Source organism: Cavia porcellus, unplaced genomic scaffold, assembly GCF_034190915.1.
Source record: "Cavia porcellus strain 051 isolate PalLab524CR breed Dunkin Hartley unplaced genomic scaffold, mCavPor4.1 scaffold_27, whole genome shotgun sequence".
NCBI lineage: Eukaryota > Metazoa > Chordata > Mammalia > Rodentia > Caviidae > Cavia > Cavia porcellus.
Window position 1 is genome coordinate 13,407,701 of NW_026947510.1, and position 20,455 is coordinate 13,428,155.

Below are 20,455 nucleotides of genomic sequence, written 5' to 3' on the forward strand. Positions count from 1 at the left end.
TGCAGCATCTTTATTACTTCTCAGTGTTAGTGCAAAAATCATTCCTGCGTATTTGCCTATCACTCAGTTTACTCAATATTAAATCATGGAAATTAAATCTGTTTTACAAAGTATTGAAGAATTAATTAAAATTAGTATGATCAAGTACCTAAAATGTATACTAATTTATTATTATCCTTTCTTTACTAATATATTTTATATTTAGTGGAAAATTATTTAAACTGATAAGAGCAGTGGGTGGATTTCATCCAAGGATGGTATAAAGGTCTGTCCTCTTGGTGCAGGATCTGTAGCTACCCTGCAGGGCCTGTCCCCTTTACTCAAAGCACAGGACCATGCCACTTTCCTGTTAGAAATACTGATCTGTGATGCACAACTTTTCATTTTAGTAGAATGTGGTTGCATATCTATAGTCATGCATACTTTGATTTGTGTATATTTCTTATATAGCTACTGTAATCGGTAAGAGAACATTTCATACCACAAATAACTGCAATGAACCTTTCATGAATTGTTTTCTCAAGGTATCATCTACGTAAGTGAATAAGTTGAAAGCTACATAATGTTTTGTGTTACTGGGTCTCTTTTGGTAAGAAAGAGTATAAAACTCTAAAATGATGACAGATTGGAATAAGTATTTTTACAAGTGTTAAAGCACACTTGTTTGAAAAGGAATATAGAAAAATATTGCTCATAGAAACAGTTTAAAACCTGAGTTTGCTAAAACTCTTGTATAATCTTTAGACTAATTTTGCAATCTCTATTCATTGTATACGTACTAATAAAAGGAGAAAATTTTAAAAAAAAATAGCTCAACTTATTTTTCCTTCTTCCATATGCCAGATGAATACCAATAATGCTAACTGCACTTACGTTTGTGCTACTTATTTGTAAAGGAAATTGGTGATTATCCATAAACTTTAATGTCATATTACTGAATATGCTACAGAAATGAATACTTTTGGTTTTGAATTTAATAAAGTAAAAGAGTAATTTTACCTACTTAAGCTATTAATTTTCTAGTCAAAGGAAAAAAGTAAAATTTTTGACAAAGTTGAAACATTTACTTTATTTTTATGCATTTCATTGCTTTTTGTGCCAAAGTTGTATACTTATGTCCTTTATGAATTAAAGCTCTTTGTTATGCAATAAGCCTGAAAATGAGTTATCAGTCACTCCATAAATTGAATAAAGAATAGTATTTTCAATAGAAGATTTCAAAAGAAAGCTTAAAAATATAGAAACAGAATCTTTTATCTGGCAAAAATGTCAACATATTAGTTGGCTAAAACAAACTACTGTCTTATATCATCTTTCAGTTCTTTTCAATAAAAACATTAAATATGTATATTCTCCAAGTATGTGTGTATATATACACGTATCTATAAAGATGCATGTAGACATATAGATCATTTTTCACATATGTGAACCTTTTCAGTTGAGCTGTTATTCTGTTTCCAAGTTTACTTTGCATTATAACTTGCCTTTTTAATGTTTAGACCTTTTGGAAAAGCTTAACACTCTGCCTTCACCTGGGCAGTGGTAGTTTCTACAGTTTTTTCACCTTTCACCTTGTACCTGCTGTTTTAACACGCTTATTTTCACTACCTCTTAATTAAAATTCCTCAGGCAATGGTGAAGTATTTTATTCATTGCCTCACTACATAGACTTGATTCTCATCATAAAAAATAAATTATTTTTCTCTGGAAATATTGAAACTTGTAACCCATTTCCCAGCTATACTCTTCCTTTTATTCTCTGCAGAAATCTCCACACTAAAGAAGCTCTTCCTTTATAATACTTAACTATACCAATGCTTCACCAGTGAAGCTTGGCTTTGGGTCATTTCTTTTATTTTAATTCTGAATTACTAAATATATTCTTTTCTCTTATTTTTAAAATTCCTTACTCTTCATTTTAAGATTTTTTAAGCCAAGCCCCTTACAGGTAGTAGTTCCATGACTGTTATTGGTGTAAATTTATATTCTAGCACTTTAAGAAGGATTGCACTATAGAGAATCACTTAAATTTTTTATAGGCAGTATTTTCAGTCAGTGAAGATATATGTACTTACAAATATCCTTTTTCATGTCTAACAATAAATTTTGATGGCATGTTCTCAAAATATCAAAAACCTCAAATAAACAATTCTTTCTGACCTATTGCAGTTGAAGAATATAGTAATATGCAACATAATTGATAAAATCTATAAAATATTCATGTAAAGAAATGCCTATCCTGAGTCATCTAAATTATCAGTGTGCTTAAAAAGTTTAGGATTTAATCATCTTCATTCTAGTGTAAGAAATTTCCCAAACTAGTAGCCTCTCTCTCTCTCTCTCTCTCTCTCTCTCTCTCTCTCTCTCTCTCCTCTCTCTCCTCTCTCCTCTCTCATCCCTCCCTTCCCCCCACCCTCCTCTAAAGTTTTAGCGCAGTATTGGAGTAAAATATAGAAGTAGGATACTGTGTGATGCAATCAGACAGGAACAAAGCTGTTCAAACACGTATTAAGACCCAGAAAACTCTCGCTGCCTAAGACTGCCTTTGAAATATCGTCACTGAACTGTAAGATATGAATAAGCAAGGTTAGAAAAGAAGTGTAGATCAATATCATTATAATTTGGTGCTTTTGAAAACCAACCAGACTTTCTGACAAAATGGTGCAATGGGTTATGATTTGAAAAACTCTCTTTGCTCCAGACAAACAGCAATGCTAGATAGAAGAGCTGTCACATGAATGGCTCAGAGACAACAAAAACATCAATATTGGCATGGACTGTAATTGAAATATAATAAGATAATAAAGATCAGGGCTTAAGCCTTCTTGGAAGCAGCTGTAATTCTGAGAAGACTAAAGAAGGAAAACATGGAATTCAGTTTTAGGATTAAGAACTGAATGTTCCAGTGGATGCAGCAGATACCATTTGGTTGATCTAGAATCACATCGAAGGAGGTAGAGTTTATGCAAAACTGAGTTAGCAATAAACAGTTTTCAGTGCTCCTGCTGAGCACCAATAGATATTTTTCTGAAACAACTAAATCGTATAAGTATGATATGTATAATCTATTCATAAGTTTGTCCTTAAATTCATGTCAGACTCTGCTTATTACCCAAACAAGAGAATGTGGAAATACTACTATATACATTCCCAAGATGCCAAATCATAATGCTACAGAGGCATACCAGCTGATTGTAGTACACTGAGCTTCAGTGAACTACATTATCACTCAGATCTAGCAGGTACTCACTGAGCACCTGTGACTTTTACCTCATTTAGAGGTTGAATATCCAAACAAGTTTCAGGCTTCCTCAGTTCAGTTCTTACTGTCAGGGGCATTAGGAGAGCTATAGAGTCCAAAGACTATGTTGAAGTAAAAGTCATCTTCTTTTATAAAATGAGCTCAGATTTTATGGGATATATAGTGCATTTTATTACATTTACAAGTATTATTATACAGTGCTTGTATTATTCTGCTGAGACTGCCATAACAAAATAACTCGGAATTGGTTTAAAGTATAGAAACTTGTTTTCTCACAGTTCTGGAGGCCAAAGGTCCATGACTGGCAGGTTGATCCATCCCTAACACTCTCCCTTGGCTTGTCTTTGGCCTCCTTCTCACTCTGTATCCTCATGTGGCCTGTCCTCTGTGCACACGCTTCCCTAGTGTCTTTCCCTCTTCTTAGAAAAGCATTCATAATATTGGATTTATGCCTTACCCAGATGGCTTCACTTAACTTTACTGTCTTAAAAGTCCTAGGTGCAAATACAGTTGCTTTTGTGGTTAGGACTTCAACATCAATTTTTTGGAGGAGTGGCATAGTTCAATACAGAATGTGTATTGAAGAAATTATTCTATTGACAATGGTTTTTTAATTTTTATTTTTACATATTTGTAATACATAATGATTGCCTTCATTATGGGCCATAGATTCATGTTCATTACACATCTCAATTATTTTTTCTCTTCCCTTCCAACCTCCATTACAAAAATTTTTCAAGAATCAAATTTATGTTATCAAAGCCAATAGAATTAATTATCATACATACAGATTAGGGACCAGACAACACTCCAAAAAACATATGAAACACATCACATAGTTACACTAAATCAAGGTACACTTTCAAATACATTGTCCGTGCTGGATTACAATAATTTTTCTTTCTGTTTTTTCTCCTATCGTCTGTCTTTTATTTTGTATTTTATTTATATATTGTGTTTCTCATATAAGACAAACCATGAAACATTTAACTATCCACTTAACATTATGATCTCAAGGTACATGCATTTTCCTATGAAAACATAAGTTTCTTATTGGTAGATTTTGCAGAAAATTTCAAGTTAATTAAAAAGGTCTTTGTGAAGAATTATCTTCACACAGGACCAAATAAATAAAGAGTAACACAAGAAAGTGTCTTTTTATCTCAGTATGAGGAATTCATTGGAAAAACAAATACATGTTTACAATCATGATCGTTGTTTTTGTTTTTGTTTTTTTTCAGCCAATAAGAGCTGCTTTAATGGTGCCCTGCTGTGCACCTCTTCCAACAGCTGTATCCCAGCCCACCAACGCTGTGATGGCTTTGCGCACTGCGGGGATTTCCACCTTGATGAATCTAGTTGCTCAGGTGCTCTGTTTCCTTTCCAATATTCTTTGCAGTATGAACCAGTAAGTTAACCTGCAGACAATCAAAATATTAAAAGTTAACTTTGTACATATGGTAAGAAAGGAATAATTGAATTTCTATGCTTGATTTGGGGGGCAGGAAGAATGTTGTAATTAATCATTAAATTAATATTTTAAAACAATTATAAAAATATAATATGATGGTCTTGGATTTACTCCAAATAGTGGTTACAAAATACAGAAAAAACAACATGCAATTTTAATTTAATATAACTTAATTTCAGATTACTGGTATTTCATAATCTATGAAATTGGCTTCTATAATGAGGAAACCCTCTATAAGCTAATGCTATTAATATTTTAAAAGTTGTAATTTTAAAAGTTTATAGCTTTCTTACTTTTCTGTAAGATATTCCAATTTACATGGTGTAGTCATGTTTTTTGAGGTAAGCGTACTAAATTTTAGATTAACTTTTAAACATCTTTCTTTCCTCCGTCTGTGCACTTACACAATGTATGAGCTGTTAAAGTATACTGATGTTTATACCTGTACCAAAACTGTTTTAAAATTCCATAATTTAATGTAACCCATTTTACCATTTCTGCCCAATAATTGAATTTGCATTTCATAAAAGCCAAATATAAAATAATAGATATATAAGCCAATATAATTCTGTGGCAATTTAAAGATAATGTGAATCAATAATAAAAGATACATATTCAATCATATTTTAAGTAAGTCAGAAATATTTTATGTCAAATATAAGTAAAAATATACTTTTGCATCTTTCCAGAGAGACAACCAGTATAAATGATAAGTGCAGGATATTAGAATCCAATTATAATACAAAAGAGGCTTATTTTGGACTACTGGAAGTATTAACACAGTACTGAATTTAGGAAGACAATAGGATAGCAGCAGAGATACGTGGTCCCTAAAATATGCAGAAATGTTGTGCAAAAATAATGCTCTTTGACATGATTTCTCTACTATGCATAGACTTCAAATAAAATACTAAAAAGATACCCTATTAGTGTCTTTACAAGGAATAAGAAAGGTATAAATGCTACATTCTATTATTTGAAACTATTGAGAAACAGTATTAACAAACTTCCATTCGCATAAAGTTGACATTTTCCCTGGAATGATATTTTAGGAGCACGAACCCAACCATGTTGTGATCTATTGTGTTTGACATTATCTGCCTTTAACAATATGGTCAGAAAAACAAAAGGCTTGCCATTTATAGCAAGTGATCAAAAAAAAAAAACAGATAAAACTAGGTAACACATTTGTACTTCCTTGTCTATTTCAGTTGGGCATCAATCCCTTATAATCCTCTAACAAAGTACAAATCATGTGACAGTAAAATGAAGAATTAGTGCAGTTTTCAGAAAGAAAATTGTATTACTTGTTTTTCTCTGTTTAAATTTTATAATTTTTGGCTTGTCTGTTAGAAATGATGAAGTCAGTGCTTCTGTCTTGAAGAATGCTTTGAAGAATGATTCTTGCTAAAGATTATCAGTGTACGTTGTACATTTCTGGGTTTTTCTTCAAACATCATATTCCTTTAAGGTCAGCATTTCATAGAGTTTTATGAGCACAATCCTTACAGTGTCCCATAATCCCCATAGTGGTCACCAGACAGATGGCCAGCATCTGGCTATACCTACCTGAGGGTGTAAGTCATTAGCAGGAACATTAGGTTCAGGCAGGTTAAGTACATTTCAATGAACCTAGTCTGTTTCCAAATCACGCTGGAAAGGCTTATTATTTTAAAGTCTTGGTTGCTTATGCAACTGAAAATTATTGGCCAGAATTGGCAAAACTATTTCTTATGCAAATTGGAAATGTTCGTCTAGTTAATTGCAACAGTAAAGGTTAACAAAGTTTATATTAACATGATGCTATAATTATAATGATCATCCATTGAAAACAGAATTAGAGAGAAAGGTGTTAAAGTTATCAAATTGTAGAATGGTATTTTATATTTTTACATATGCCATATGTGCTGTTGATAATGATGTATGCCTTAATGAAGAGTTTATAAACAGAATGAATATATAAAACTTCTCAGACAAATATTTCAAGTTTTTGAGTTTTGATCTCTCATATATTCTATATGCTGGGATTTCTAGCTAAATAAAATGCCCTCATCTAATTGGAGACTTGATTTGATGCACAAACCTTTCTGGCAGATGACTACAAAACATGTACCTCTCCAAATTATAGTTGGGCATTGATCATATATATCGGTGACCAGGAATAGATGTCATTTAATAATTCAAAGAATTCTCAAGCCTCGAATATTAAGTACTGACAGGTATTATAGAAAGACTAGATTAAATAGTAAATCATGTAACATTTCCATTCTAGCAGGACTAGCAGGTAGATGACCAGGATGTAGTACTAGTTTGGAGGCTTCTTTGCTGTGAGGCCAGTTTTATGCCTCAGGCTTTTCCTCCGCAAAATGAGGCAAATATTGGGAGGATTGAGGAAAATACTGTGGACACGCAGCCTTCAGTAAGCAATCCTAGTTATAGTGACTACAATGACAGAGGGGAAGAGGAAGAGAGGAGAAAGTGGAAAAGATCGGGAAACACAGTATGTTTCTCAGCCAGAAATCTGCACATTTGCCTTGAGTCTTCCAAATAATCACCAAAATGTTTCAACTCCAACATGAACATATCACTTAAATTCTTATAACTATCACCCCCATCGTAGCTTACTCGTTTCATGCATGCAACCAGCCTATTTCTCTCTAAATTGTTATAAAAAACACTTATCTTGTCTGGGCTCCTAAATTTTAGTCTTGATCTTTCTGTTGACCTGATTCCCTGGAGCCGGTATGCTCTGTGTAAGCGTGAAGCACAGAAAGAACAGTCACTCTGCGTTTCACAGCCCCAGCCTTGCTGAGGCTCTGCTCTGGGCCTGTGTGCCTCTGTTGCTCTCTCACCCAGCTAGGCAGGACTTCTTCCGTTCCTCAGACGTACTGCACCTTCTTCTGGGGCCTTAACTCCTTCATGCTAACCTTTACACACACAAAACACTGTCTAATAAATACCTACTGACTCTCCTTCTGAAACTTTTCCCTTCATCCCCAAATTTGACTTGGGTGCTCCCCTTGCAGTAACCCTCAGCTTGGTGTATCCAGCCCCAAGAAACTGAATTCCATGCAGTATTTGAACACCTTACTAATAGTTTCAACAACCTTATGAGATTGGTGTTATGTTTAATTGTGTGTTGTAGAGTGAAATTGGAGACCCAGAGAGATAACATCCCCAATATTACACAACTGGTAACCTGAGCTGAGATTCCAATTTAGGCAACCTGCTTCCAGTACCTCAACCTTATCAAACGTGTTAAACTGTCTCTACTTTTAATGATTATATTTCTTCTGCCTATCTTAATAGAATACATTTAATAGATATACTGAATGCATACGTTGTATTAAAAGTTAAAGGCAGTGATGGTTCATCAAGTATTGAATGATAATAAAGCAACAAGGAAAAATGGTATTATGCAAGAAAGGAGATCTTTAAGTTCTTGGTTTGGTTTCATTTGTTTGGTATTTTGTGAGGTTTTTTGGCTTTGGCTTTGGGGTTTTTTGTTTATTTGTTTTGTTTTGTTTTTTCTTTTCTTTCTTTTTTTTTTTTTAGACAAGGTCTTACTATGTAGTACAGGTTGGCCTTAAACTCCCAAGTTGGCCTCAAACCTGCAGTGATCCTCATGCCTCAGCCTCTCAAGTGAAGGCAATCTTTAAAAAACCAGAAGGAATAAGGTGGTCATAAGTAATCAGGAAAACTGGCAGGCCTTAGTGGATCATGGTTATGTAGGAACAGACAAGGAGACAGAATACAGGAGCTTAGCATAAAATGCTCAAAGAGCTCACCACTTCCATGATAAAAGTCATGTGAAAATACTTGGTTCTTTTAACCTGTAAGTGAACCATTTTTGAAAATAAATGTTCCTGCTAAACAAGAACTGGAGAGTGAAACAAATAATGAATTAGCAGGGCCCAGAACAAAAGGGACAAACTTGAACTGTGCTGACACATCCTGGACCCAGGGTTAGGACATGTGCATCAGTGCACACAGGTGATTTAGTTGATTTAAAAAACAAGGTGCACTCTGAGCAACTGAAGTAGGAGGATTACAAGTTTGAAACTTTTTTTTCAGACTTACTGATTTAATGAGATCCTATCTAAAAGAGAGAGAGAGAGATCAATAGATAGATAGATGATAGATAGATAGACAGACAGATAGATAGAGGGATGTAGATCAGTTTGAAAGCCCTGGATTCAACCGCCAATAATGGAGAAAAAACAGAAGGTCATCCATGCAAAACATTAATCTGCTATGATTTGGTTGGCTATTGGGTGGCGTTAAAGAAATATTTCAGTAGGCAAAAAATTTCAGTAGTCACAAATATGCTCGGATACAGCTTTTAAAAAAATGCACAAAAGCCCAAATATGTCATGCAGAGAGGTTCTAAGTAAGTCTATTGTAAATAATACAGTAGAGAAGGAAATCTTCTGTCATAGTGACTCACTGAGCACACGAAGGGCATGAGCCCATTCAGGACAGAAAGGTCCATAGGTAAGGAACATAGCCTAGGAGCATTCTGCTTGGGACAACTGAGAAGACATTTTCTCTCAACGACAGGGTTTAATGCAATAGATAATAGTACTGTGTCTTCCTTCTTTCAAGCAATATTTATAATTAACTGTCATCTTTGTGATGCTTCTTTTTAGAGTGTCCAGTAAATTATTGCAGAAATGGTGGCATTTGTGTGGTGGAGAGAAATGGTCCCATGTGTCGGTAAGGAACGTTACTGTTTTTTATAAACAAGTATTTTTTTTTTTTACACATCTTGGATTTTATTACTCCTTAGTGCTTATTACTTTCTTTGGGGGGGGGGGAAGAATACAGTCAAATATGGCAAAACAAAGCTGTCAGTCAATACCAAGGATAGACATAGCACATGGTGTAGAACAGAGTACAAGTTTATCACCAATGGTTATCAACGTTGTCCCTTGTTTCCTTAAAAAGAATTGTCTATCTTATTAGATATTATAAAGTTGGACAAAACAGTAGAGAACAAGACCAATAAAACTTAGGCATTGTAAACATTACAGGACTTCCAAAGAAGACAATAGTCAAACCAGAATGGGTATCTTAGTGAATCTTATTGTCTTCAAAGTAGTTGCCTATGTCTTCAAACTTGATACTATCATATAGAATGGAACAGAGTCTAATCAGTCAAAACAAGATCGTGGGAGTACTACAGGACTTCAAAACAAGTTAATAGGAAATCGAAAAGAGTTACTATTTATATATCCTAATTTTTTTGAATTTTTTCTTTAATTAAGACAAACATAAGAAATGACTAAATAATTTTTTTTTGAAACAATAAGGGGGAGATTGAGATAAAACAGGACATAACAATATAACAATAGAGGTCACAGCATGACTGTTTCAATAACCTAGTACTTCACCACCTTATAACCTGACTTAATAGTAGTTACCATAGTGTCTTTTTCCTTGAAATATTTGGGTAAAACTTCATATACTCTAGCTTCAAATATTTTCATATCAAGAAGCCCAGAATAAAGCCTTTCTAATTAATGAGTGAAAACTTTATAAGGCTTCAAGGCCACCTAATGGGGAATCATGATTACCACATATTTTTATATATTTAAATCATTACTTACATTAGGGAAACTATTCGGTATTCACACATGCGAGATTGATTTATTTCACTTATGAGTATGGTCTCAAGCTGTGCCCATTTATTGATAAATATCTCAATGTGATCCTTCTTTATAGCTGAATAATACTCCATTGTATAGAAATACCACAACTTTTTTATCCATTCCTCAGTTGATGGGCACTTGGGTTGTTTCCAAGATCTGGCGATTACAAATTGTGCTGCTATAAACATAGGTGCACATATATCACTGTGGTATGATGCTTTCAGTTCTTCGGGGAATATGCCTAGAAGTGGAATAGCTGGAATAAATGGGATTTCCAGTCCCAACTTTTTGAGAAATCTCCAGACAGATCTCCACAAAGGCTGTACCAGTCTACACTCCCACCAGCAGTGCAGGAGAGTTCCTTTTTCCCCACAGCCTCTCCAGCATTTGTTGTCGGTTTTCTTGATCCTGGCCATTCTTTCAGGAGTGAGATGGTATCTCAGTGTGGTTTTAATTTGCATTTCTCTAATGACCAATGATGATGAGCATTTTTTCATGTATTTATTTGCCATTTGCATTTCTTCATCTGAGAATTGCATATTCATCTCAGATGCCCATTTTTGGATTGGATCTTTGAATTTCGGAGGTCTGAGTTTCTTTAATTCTTTGTATGTTTTAGACAAGAGGCCCTTGTCTGAGAGAGAGTTCACGAAAATCTTTTCCCAGTTTGTGGGTTTTCTTTTCACTATGCTGGAGATTTCTTTTGACATGCAGAAACTTTTTAATAAGAAGTGGTCCCAGTTATTGATTCTGGGAAGTATTTCCCGTGCGGTTTGAGTCCTGTTCATGAATTCTTTACCTATTCCTATGTCTCCAAGGTTTCTACCTATTTTGTCTTCCAATAGATTTAGTGTTTCTGTTTTAATATTCAGATCTTTGACCCATTTACATTTTAATTTAGTACATGGTGATAGACATGGGTCTAGCTTTAGTTTTCGGCAAATGGAGAGCCAGTTTTTCCAGCACCATTTATTAAAGAGACTGTCGTTCTTCCAGTGAACCTGCTTGGCTCCTTTATCAAAAATAAGGTGGTTGAGTGTGTTCGTAGTTGTGGTTGTCTCTTCTAATCTATTCCACTGATCTTCAGCTCTGTTTTGATTCCAATACCATGTTGATTTTACTACTGTTGCTTTGTAGTATAACTTCAAGTCAGGGATTGTGATGCCTCCTGCTTTGTCTTTGCTGCTTAGAATTGCCTTTGCGATTCTAGGTCTCTTCTGATTCCAGATGAAATTTAGGAGTGATTTCTCTAGATCTATAAGGTATGTTGATGGTATTTCTATTGGGATTGCATTGAATCTGTATAACAGTTTTGGGAGAATGGCCATTTTCACAATGTTTGTTCTTCCTATCCATGAGCAAGGGATGTCTTTCCATTTTCTGAGATCATCTTCAATTTCCTTTTTCAGTGTATTATAATTTTCACTGTATAAGTCTTTCACTTCTTTCGTAAGAGTAATTCCTAAATATTTCATTTTTTTGCTTGCTAATGTGAATAGTCCAGTTTCTCTTATTTCCCTCTCTGTAATTTTGTTGTTCGTGTATAGGAATGCTATGGATTTCTGAGTATTGATTTTGTATCCAGCCACATTACTGAATTTATTTATTGTATCTAAGAGTATTTCAATGGAGTTTAGGGGGTCTTCTATGTAGAGTATCATGTCATCTGCAAACAATGATAATTTAACTTCTTCTTTTCCTATCTTTACCCCTTTTATTTCTCTTTCTTGCCTAATTGCTCTGGCTAGTACTTCCAGTACTATATTAAATAGGAGTGGTGATAAAGGACATCCTTGTCTTGTACCCGATTTTAAAGTAAAGGCTTTCAATTTTTGGCCATTTAGTATGATGCTGGCTGTTGGTTTGTCATAAATGGCCTTTATTATATTGAGGTAAAGACCATTTATTCCAATTTTCTGTAAAGTTCTTATCATGAATAAGTGTTGGACCTTATCGAAGGCTTTTTCTGCATCTATAGAGATGATCATGTGATTCTTATTTTTGGCTTTATTGATATGGTGGATTACATTTATTGATTTGCGTATGTTGAACCATCCTTGCATTCCTGGGATGAATCCCACCTGGTCATGGTGTATAATCTTCTTGATGATTTGCTGGATCCTATTTGCCAATATTTTATTGAGGATTTTTGCATCTGTGTTCATTAGGGAGATCGGTCTATAGTTCTCTTTTATAGTTGGGTCTTTCTCAGGTTTTGGTACTAGAGTAATATTTGCTTCCAGGAATGACTTAGGAAGGATTGCTTCCCTTTCAATTTCATTGAATAGTTTGAGGAGTGTCGGCATTAGGTCTTCTTTATATTTCTTGTAGAATTCTGCAGTGAATCCATCTGGGCCTGGGCTCTTCTTGGTGGTCAAGGACCCAATTACATTCTCAATTTCATTAGCAGAGATTGGGTTATTCAACAGTTTTATATCCTCTTGATCTAGCTTTGGTACTTCATATGCTTCTAAGAATCTGTCTATTTCTTCTGTGTTATCAAACTTTTGAGAGTAGAGGTTTTCGAAATAGGTGTTGATGATCCTCTGTATTTCTATTGGGTCTGTAGTGATTTCTCCTTTTTCATTTCTTATTGCATGAATTTGAGCTTTTTCTTTCCTTTTTTTAATAAGGTTGGCCAGGGGCTTATCGATTTTATTTATTCTTTCAAAGAACCAACTCTTTGATTCGTTGATTCTTTGGATTGTTTTCTTAGTCTCTATTGCATTGATTTCTGCTCTGATTCTTATAATTTCCTCTCTTCTTTTGGCTTTGGGCTTGACTTGCTCTTCTTTTTCTAGCTGTTTGAGGTGTAGCATCAAGTTATTTACTTGTATTCGTTCTGTTTTCCTGATGTGGGAACTCAGTGCAATAAATTTTCCTCTCAGAACGGCTTTCATTGCATCCCACAGATTCCGGTAAGTTGTATCTGCATTTTCATTTTCTTTTAGGTATTGTTTAATTTCTTCTTTAATTTCTTCTGTGACCCACTGATTACTCAAGAGTGTGTTATTTAGTTTCCATGTGTTTGCGGAATTTTTGCAGTATCCTTTGTCATTAATTTCTAATTTCAGAGCGCTATGATCCGATAATATGCAAGGGATGATTTCAACTCTTTTGCATTTGCTTAAATATGTTCTGTGAGCTAATATATGGTCTATTTTAGAAAATGATCCATGTACTGCTGAGAAGAATGTGTATTCTGATGTTGTTGGGTGGAACATTCTGTATATGTCTATCAAACCCATTTGTTCACAGGTGTGATTCAGTTCTGTTATTTCTTTGCTCATTTTCTGTCTGGTTGATCTGTCCCTTGGTGTCAGTGGTGTATTAAGGTCTCCTGTTACAATTGTGTTACTGATAATTTGAGTTTTCATTTCTGTTAATAATTGTTTTATATAACTGGGTGCTCTGGAGTTTGGTGCGTATATATTTAAGATAGTTATCTCTTCCTCTTGGAGTTTTCCCCTTACGAGTATGTAGTGACCTTCTTTGTCCTTTATGGTCATTGTTGGTTTAAAGTTCACGTTGTCTGCAAACAGAATGGCTACTCCTGCCTTTTTTTGGATTCCTGCTGCATGAAGAATTGTTTTCCATCCTTTGACTTTCAGTCTGTGAGTATCTTTCTGGGTTAGATGGGTTTCCTGTAAACAGCATATGGTTGGATTTTGTTTCTTGATCCATTCTGCTAGTCTGTTTCTTTTGATTGGTGCATTGAGACCATTTACATTAATGGTTATTACTGTTAAATGCTGGTTAATTGTAGGAATGTTATCTCTCTGCTGTTGCATCTTTATCTTTCGGTTCTGTTTAATTATTTGCTTTGCTTAGTGGTTTTTTCCTTTGTGTATCTAAACTGTCTTTCAATATTTTTTGCAGGGTTGGTTTGGTGTTCATGAAGTTCTTCAGCTGTTCTTTGTCATGGAAGTATCGTATTGCACCATCTATTTTGAATGATAGTTTTTCAGGATATATCAGTCTTGGTTGGAAATCATTTTGCTTTAGGATCTGGAATACTTCACTCCATGCTCTTCTTGACTTTATCGTTTGTGCTGAGAAGTCTGCTGTGATTCTGATAGGTTTTCCTTTATAAGTGATCTGTCTTTTCTCTCTGACAGCTTTTAATAATCTATTCTTGTGTTGGATTTCTGGGATGGTGACTATTATATGTCTGGGTGTAGTTTTATTTTGGTTATGACTGTTTGGAGTTCTATATGCTTCACTGATCCTGATGTCAGTTTCTGATCTCATGCTTGGGAAATTTTCAGCTATTACTTCTCTAAATATCCTCCTGACATCCTTCATGTTGTCTCCCTCTCTTTCATTAATCCCTATCATTCTTATGTTATTCTTCTTTGCATCGTCTTGCAGTTGTTGAATTGTTGTTTCCTGGTTTCCTTGTTATTTTCAAAAGATCTTTCCTTTCCTGTTCACTAGCTGCAATCCTGTCTTCAAGGTCTGAAATTCTATCTTCACTTTCATTAAGGCGGTTTTTACAACTTTCAGTGGAGTTTTTTATTTCCTGTATATCTCTGTGCATCTGCATTATGTATTCTGTTTGTTTCTTATATTGCTCGTCTAGGGATTCTATCTTTTTGTTTAGTTCCTCCAATTTTTTATCTGTGTTTTCTTTAGATATATTTAGAATCTCTTTCATTTCTTTTATCATTTCTTCTTTTATCTGGGAGATTATTTCGAGTTTGAATTTCTTTAAAGCTTCCTGGAGTTGCTTGTCAATTTCAGTGGCTATTGTGTCCGATATATGAGGTGGATGGGATATATTTTCTTCTATATACATCGCTCCTAGGGTTTCTTGAGATGGGCTGGAGGTTTGAGGTTGTAATTTGGTCTTTCGTTTTGTCATTTTCCTATATTTCTGTGTTTCAAGTGTTACTTGAAAGCTTCCTCAGGATCTGTTGAAAATCCCCTTCTATGTTTGGAGCTACTGGGACTCTGGCGCCGCGCTACTCCAAGCCATTAGGCCTACAGAACCAGTGGCCCTCCTCTGCCAGCTCAGAACTCCGCAGTTCCAGACAAGCTGGGCCTCAGGGACACTGTGCGCCCACCTGCCCCTTGGAAGCTCCACAGTTCTTCAATCGCAGCCGGGTTAGGGTACTCACCACAGGCCGCAGTGGTTCAGGAACCTGTGGACCCTCCCTGGTTGCAGAGATATCCACAGTCCTCCAGACACGCAGAGAGGCCAGTGAGGGCACCCCAGATCTGCCCAGCTCCTCCTCTGCAGACCTGTGGCCAGGCGCGGCAGCTAAACAGGCTGGGCTAGGCTGGTAGTGTGGGCCAGCCCACCTATCGGGAGCTCAGCAGGTCTCCAAATGAAGCCGGGAATGGGGAGGCTGATGTGGAAGCCTTAAACCCACCTCTCTCCTTCACTGCACCTGGAAGCCTGAGGGAACTCCAGCAGTCTGGGCGCAGAAATCCAGAGTCCTCCAGACACGCAGAGAGGCCAGTGAGGGCACCCCAGATCTGCCCAGCTCCTCCTCTGCAGACCTGTGGCCAGGCGCGGCAGCTAAACAGGCTGGGCTAGGCTGATAGTGTGGGCCAGCCCACCTATCGGGAGCTCAGCAGGTCTCCAAATGAAGCCGGGAATGGGGAGGCTGATGTGGAAGCCTTAAACCCACCTCTCTTCTTCACTGCACCTGGAAGCCTGAGGGAACTCCAGCAGTCTGGGCGCAGAAATCCAGAGTCCTCCAGACACGTAGAGAGGCCAGTGAGGGCACCCCAGATCTCTCCGGGTCCCTGCAGCTCCTTCTCAGTCCGAAGCTCCTCACTCTCGCCCGCCCGCGCGACCGGGACTCAGCTGTCACTTTCTATAAACAAGTATTGTAGCTAGAAAACTTACTTTGCTTAAACTGATATAATAGAACATCAGTCAAGGTAAAAATTGTGGATAATGGACTACCTCCCTTTATCTGTGTACAAAGAAAAAGGAGGAAGTGAGTGTATTTCTAAACAATATCAATTATTTAATGTAATTTTGTGTGATTTACAACATTCTCTATAATAAGGGGTGTATCATTTTAATAGTATTCATTATCTACTATTTTCAATGTTCAGGTTGTTCAAAGACTTTTTTCTAATGTGTGTATCCTATTTCAGATGTATTTGCTGTCTTTTATTTCAAATTTTATTTTTCTCTTCTCTAACAAAGAATCGAATTAATTCATAAACACAGCATTTTCTGACTTTTGCAGTGGATGTTTATGAGCAAAGTTAAGGTATAGACAAGGCATACTTTTTCATACTCAAAACGAAAATAAATAAAACAAACATTGTCATTTCTTTTAGGAATTACTTCTATCGCATATCAAAGGTCATTTGATTTTTTTCTCCCTTTAGGGAATTGTGCAAAATATTTTTCTAGACTCCAAGGGAAGTGGTTTATATTCCATTATAACTGTGTTTATGCCTTTAACATCTAGCAGACCGTGGGATATATTACTTTGCTTATTAAAAAACTGATGGAAAAGTGATGTTCAACTCATCCCTAAACATGAACAATTATTGGGAAAACACTGACTAAAGCTGTTGAAACCTTCATATCCTTCTTAGTCATTACTTACATTTTGGCAAAAAGTAGGTTATTCCTAAAACATTAGTACCTCTACTAGTTAACACAAGAATTTTATAATGAGCTGTATCTAGACACTGCCTTTCACATTGTTGAATCTGAATTACTAATGAGTTTCTCAAAGTCTTTTGTTTCCTGAATTCATTCTTTGATTTCATGTCTAAACCAAATTATAAATTTCTCCATGTTTGCATGCAGATTAATTTACCATAAAGTATTACTTGATGGAAAGACAAGATGCATAATATTAATGGCTAAACTCTGAAAGGAACTGAGAATGATGTCATAACTGTTTACTGAATGTCATCTAGGTGGATAGCGTTTGTTAGTGTCAAATGTTTTCAGTAAGTAAATGTTTAAGTCAGTTTGCAATTTTGTCCTTTCCAGACCTCTTAGGCTAGAAAGCGCCCAGACCTCAGATAGTTTCAGCTGAGCAAGCAAAAAGCTTTACATTCTTGGCAGCAGCCTTGAGGATTTAAATAAACTTAGCTATTGAAATCCAGATGGTGAGGGACTAAATTTGTTTCTCTCACATGTGAAAACAGAGTTGGGGGAGAATTTTACAAAGGATTGAGAAGAGGATGGGGTTTCAGAAGGGAAATTATTAGAATACAATGTAGAAAGAAAATTACTACCACAGAAGTCAACAAAATATTCTCATGTATTATGTTCGGTAACAAATTATACTTTTCAAAGGATACAAAAGCCATAATGAACTTCATTATAAACATTTACTTACACATATAACATTATAATTTCAGTTAGTAATTGCATGAAAGCATGAAAAAAATGAATTTTAACAACTTTTTCCCTCCTAGGAAAGGCTTGTCTCTTTATTCAAATTTTGGTTCTTATAATCCTCTGCAAAAGTGATGTGTTTATTGTAATGAATTTTGTAAAACCAAACAACTTGATATCAACAAAAACCAGAACTTTCTAACACCTGAGTCCTATCTGCAATAGTGTGATTTACATCCAGTGAAGTATTTCTTTCTCTTCACAAACACATGTACATATACAAGTGTGTGAGTTTTACTGAAATGTTATTAATATTTTACATATTATTTTGCACCTTGATTTTTGTGTTTATGAAATCATGATTGTGTTCCTCTGCTGATTCTAAATCTGCCCTCAATGGCTGAACAGTGCCAAGTTCCTTAATCTTCGAGTATTTTAATCTTAGTTTATTCCCTAGTAAAATGAAGAAAATGATAGCTTACATTATGGGGAAGTTGTGAGCTTTATATGTAAGTCACTCTGAACTGTAACTGATACATTAAAGATATTATTAGAATGATAGTCATAATATTCTTGGTTATGCTGTGTAGGAAACAAATGTTCAATCTATGGATTTGTCTTAATTTAATTAACCCTGTTAGTGGCCTGATAATGAATAGTTGATTTGTAAATTCCAGCTTCTACCAACACTCTTATAATATTCATCGTTTCACTCACCATTACCCTCTTCCTTATAGTAACATGTCTTTGTAAAACACCAAATAACAATGTAAATTATTTCCAATCACTGCTAGTGTCAATTTACCCATTAGTTAAACTTAATATTCAGTTAATTTATTCTCTGCAGGTATTCTTTTTGTATTTAAAATTAAATGAAGACTTAGCTTTACAATTCAGAGTTTTTAAATAACTACCGAGCACTATGGAAAAGTGGTAGCTAATGTCAAACACTGTCCTCTGATACTCCACAGTGAGAATTTATGATTCTTGTCACTGCAGGGTAGCAAAAGAACCAAAGAGAGAAAACCAAGAGCACCTCCATGCAGCCCATTTGAGAAAACAGGATTTTCTGGTTTCCTGAGGTTGTCTATCACCAAAGCATCTGGATTTCCCCTTGGAAAATGACATCCAGGTGTTACCTGTTAAGACCTTAAAGCAGAAAGATTGTATACAATCACTGAAGTCCTAGGAGTTTATAATTATTCACAAGAGTAGAAACTTCCAGGTAAATCATGATTTTCCCTTATTGAGAATCACCAGTAGGTGGACATATGTAAGGGCTGAACAGGCAATCTATGAGCCAAGAAAGGAAAAATAATCCTTACCTAAAGAAACTACGTCTATGCACTATTGTTATATCACCATATTTCTGCTAGAAAAATAGACTGTTAAGTCACGTGAACCCCAAATTAATATGGAATACAGGAAAGAGCTTATGAGAAAGAAAAGAATCCTAAGTCATCATGGATAAAAAAGAAATAAGAAGCAGCATCAAATTAAATAGCAAAAATAAATAGAAATCATTGATTCAGATATTTTAGCCATCAAAATAAATACAAAAAAGTCAATAGAAACACAGAATACAAGTTTGGAGTACTGTATTAATGTCACATATATATGTGTGTGTGTGTGTGTGTGTGTGTATATATATATATATATATATATATACATATATATATATAATATTATCAAATTCATTATATATGTATTTAACTTTAAACAAGGATTATACATAGAATAATGATTGAAATAAAATAAGGGCAAATTTGACAAATAAAAAAATGAAGAATGGGCCTTATAAATATTAAAAACAAACTAAAGTATATGTTAAAGAATATGTATTATAAACTTATTTTAAATAGTTACAACAGGAAAAAATCTTTATGTGCCAGACAACAGAGAAACAAAATATAGAAGGAAAAAAATTTAAAGATTTTGAGAGTATTTTAAAATATCATGAAATAAATAAATTTTTAAAAATCACAACTAAAAATTACAAAAACTATATATATGTATGTATGTATATATATATACACACACACATCTACATATATATATTTACTCTGGAATTTAAAAAGCAATAAAAATGCTAATTTCTAATTTTTCAATTTAAAACATCTGGCAGTATTTGATTGTGGTTCACTCTTTTAGAAAATGAGTACTAGACTTGGGCTGGGGATTTAGCTCAGTGGCATAAGCACCTGCATTTCAAGCGGGCAGTCGTGAGTTCGATCCCTGGTACCAATAAAAAAGAAGTTATTAAAAAAATGAGTACTAGGCTTTCAAAACCTATACTTACCAGTCCCTCATATAGACCTAACATTTTTTGAATATTATACTAACTGAAGAATAAAAGAATGAATGTGAATAGAAAGTCCTGAAATGTCAATTAAATGATAAAATGATTTCTTATTGCTAAGTATTGCCTTTTTCTTAATAGTCACAAAATGCACTTTCAGTAAGATTAGAATCCAAGCAAGTATGACCACTCTCTTCACTGAGGTTTCTTACTGTTTAGCCAATAATAGCATTGGGCCAAAAATGTTTTTCATGAGAATGAGAAAATTATTGTGATAGAAATTATGGGAAACCCTGGGCCATCATTGATATAAATTACTTTAAGCAATAAAAACATTTCAATAAGACTGAAGGATGTGAGTCAATAGTTTATGTACACACACCAAACTATTTTGAAGAGGAAAAATGGAAAAGAAAGCTCTCTTCACAATAATAGCAAGAATTTTTTA

The 20,455-nt window shown here is 34.8% G+C and overlaps 1 protein-coding gene across 1 annotated transcript in view; it reads left to right on the forward strand.

The window, feature by feature from the left end:
• The window catches only part of Malrd1 (MAM and LDL receptor class A domain containing 1), a 647,937-nt gene that overhangs the window by 540,553 nt on the left and 86,929 nt on the right, over nt 1-20,455 (forward strand). The window contains exons 35-36 of the mRNA XM_063237894.1: nt 4,504-4,629; nt 9,383-9,449. Coding sequence (XP_063093964.1) covers nt 4,504-4,629; nt 9,383-9,449 — 193 coding nt within the window. The remainder of the gene's footprint in view (nt 1-4,503; nt 4,630-9,382; nt 9,450-20,455) is intronic.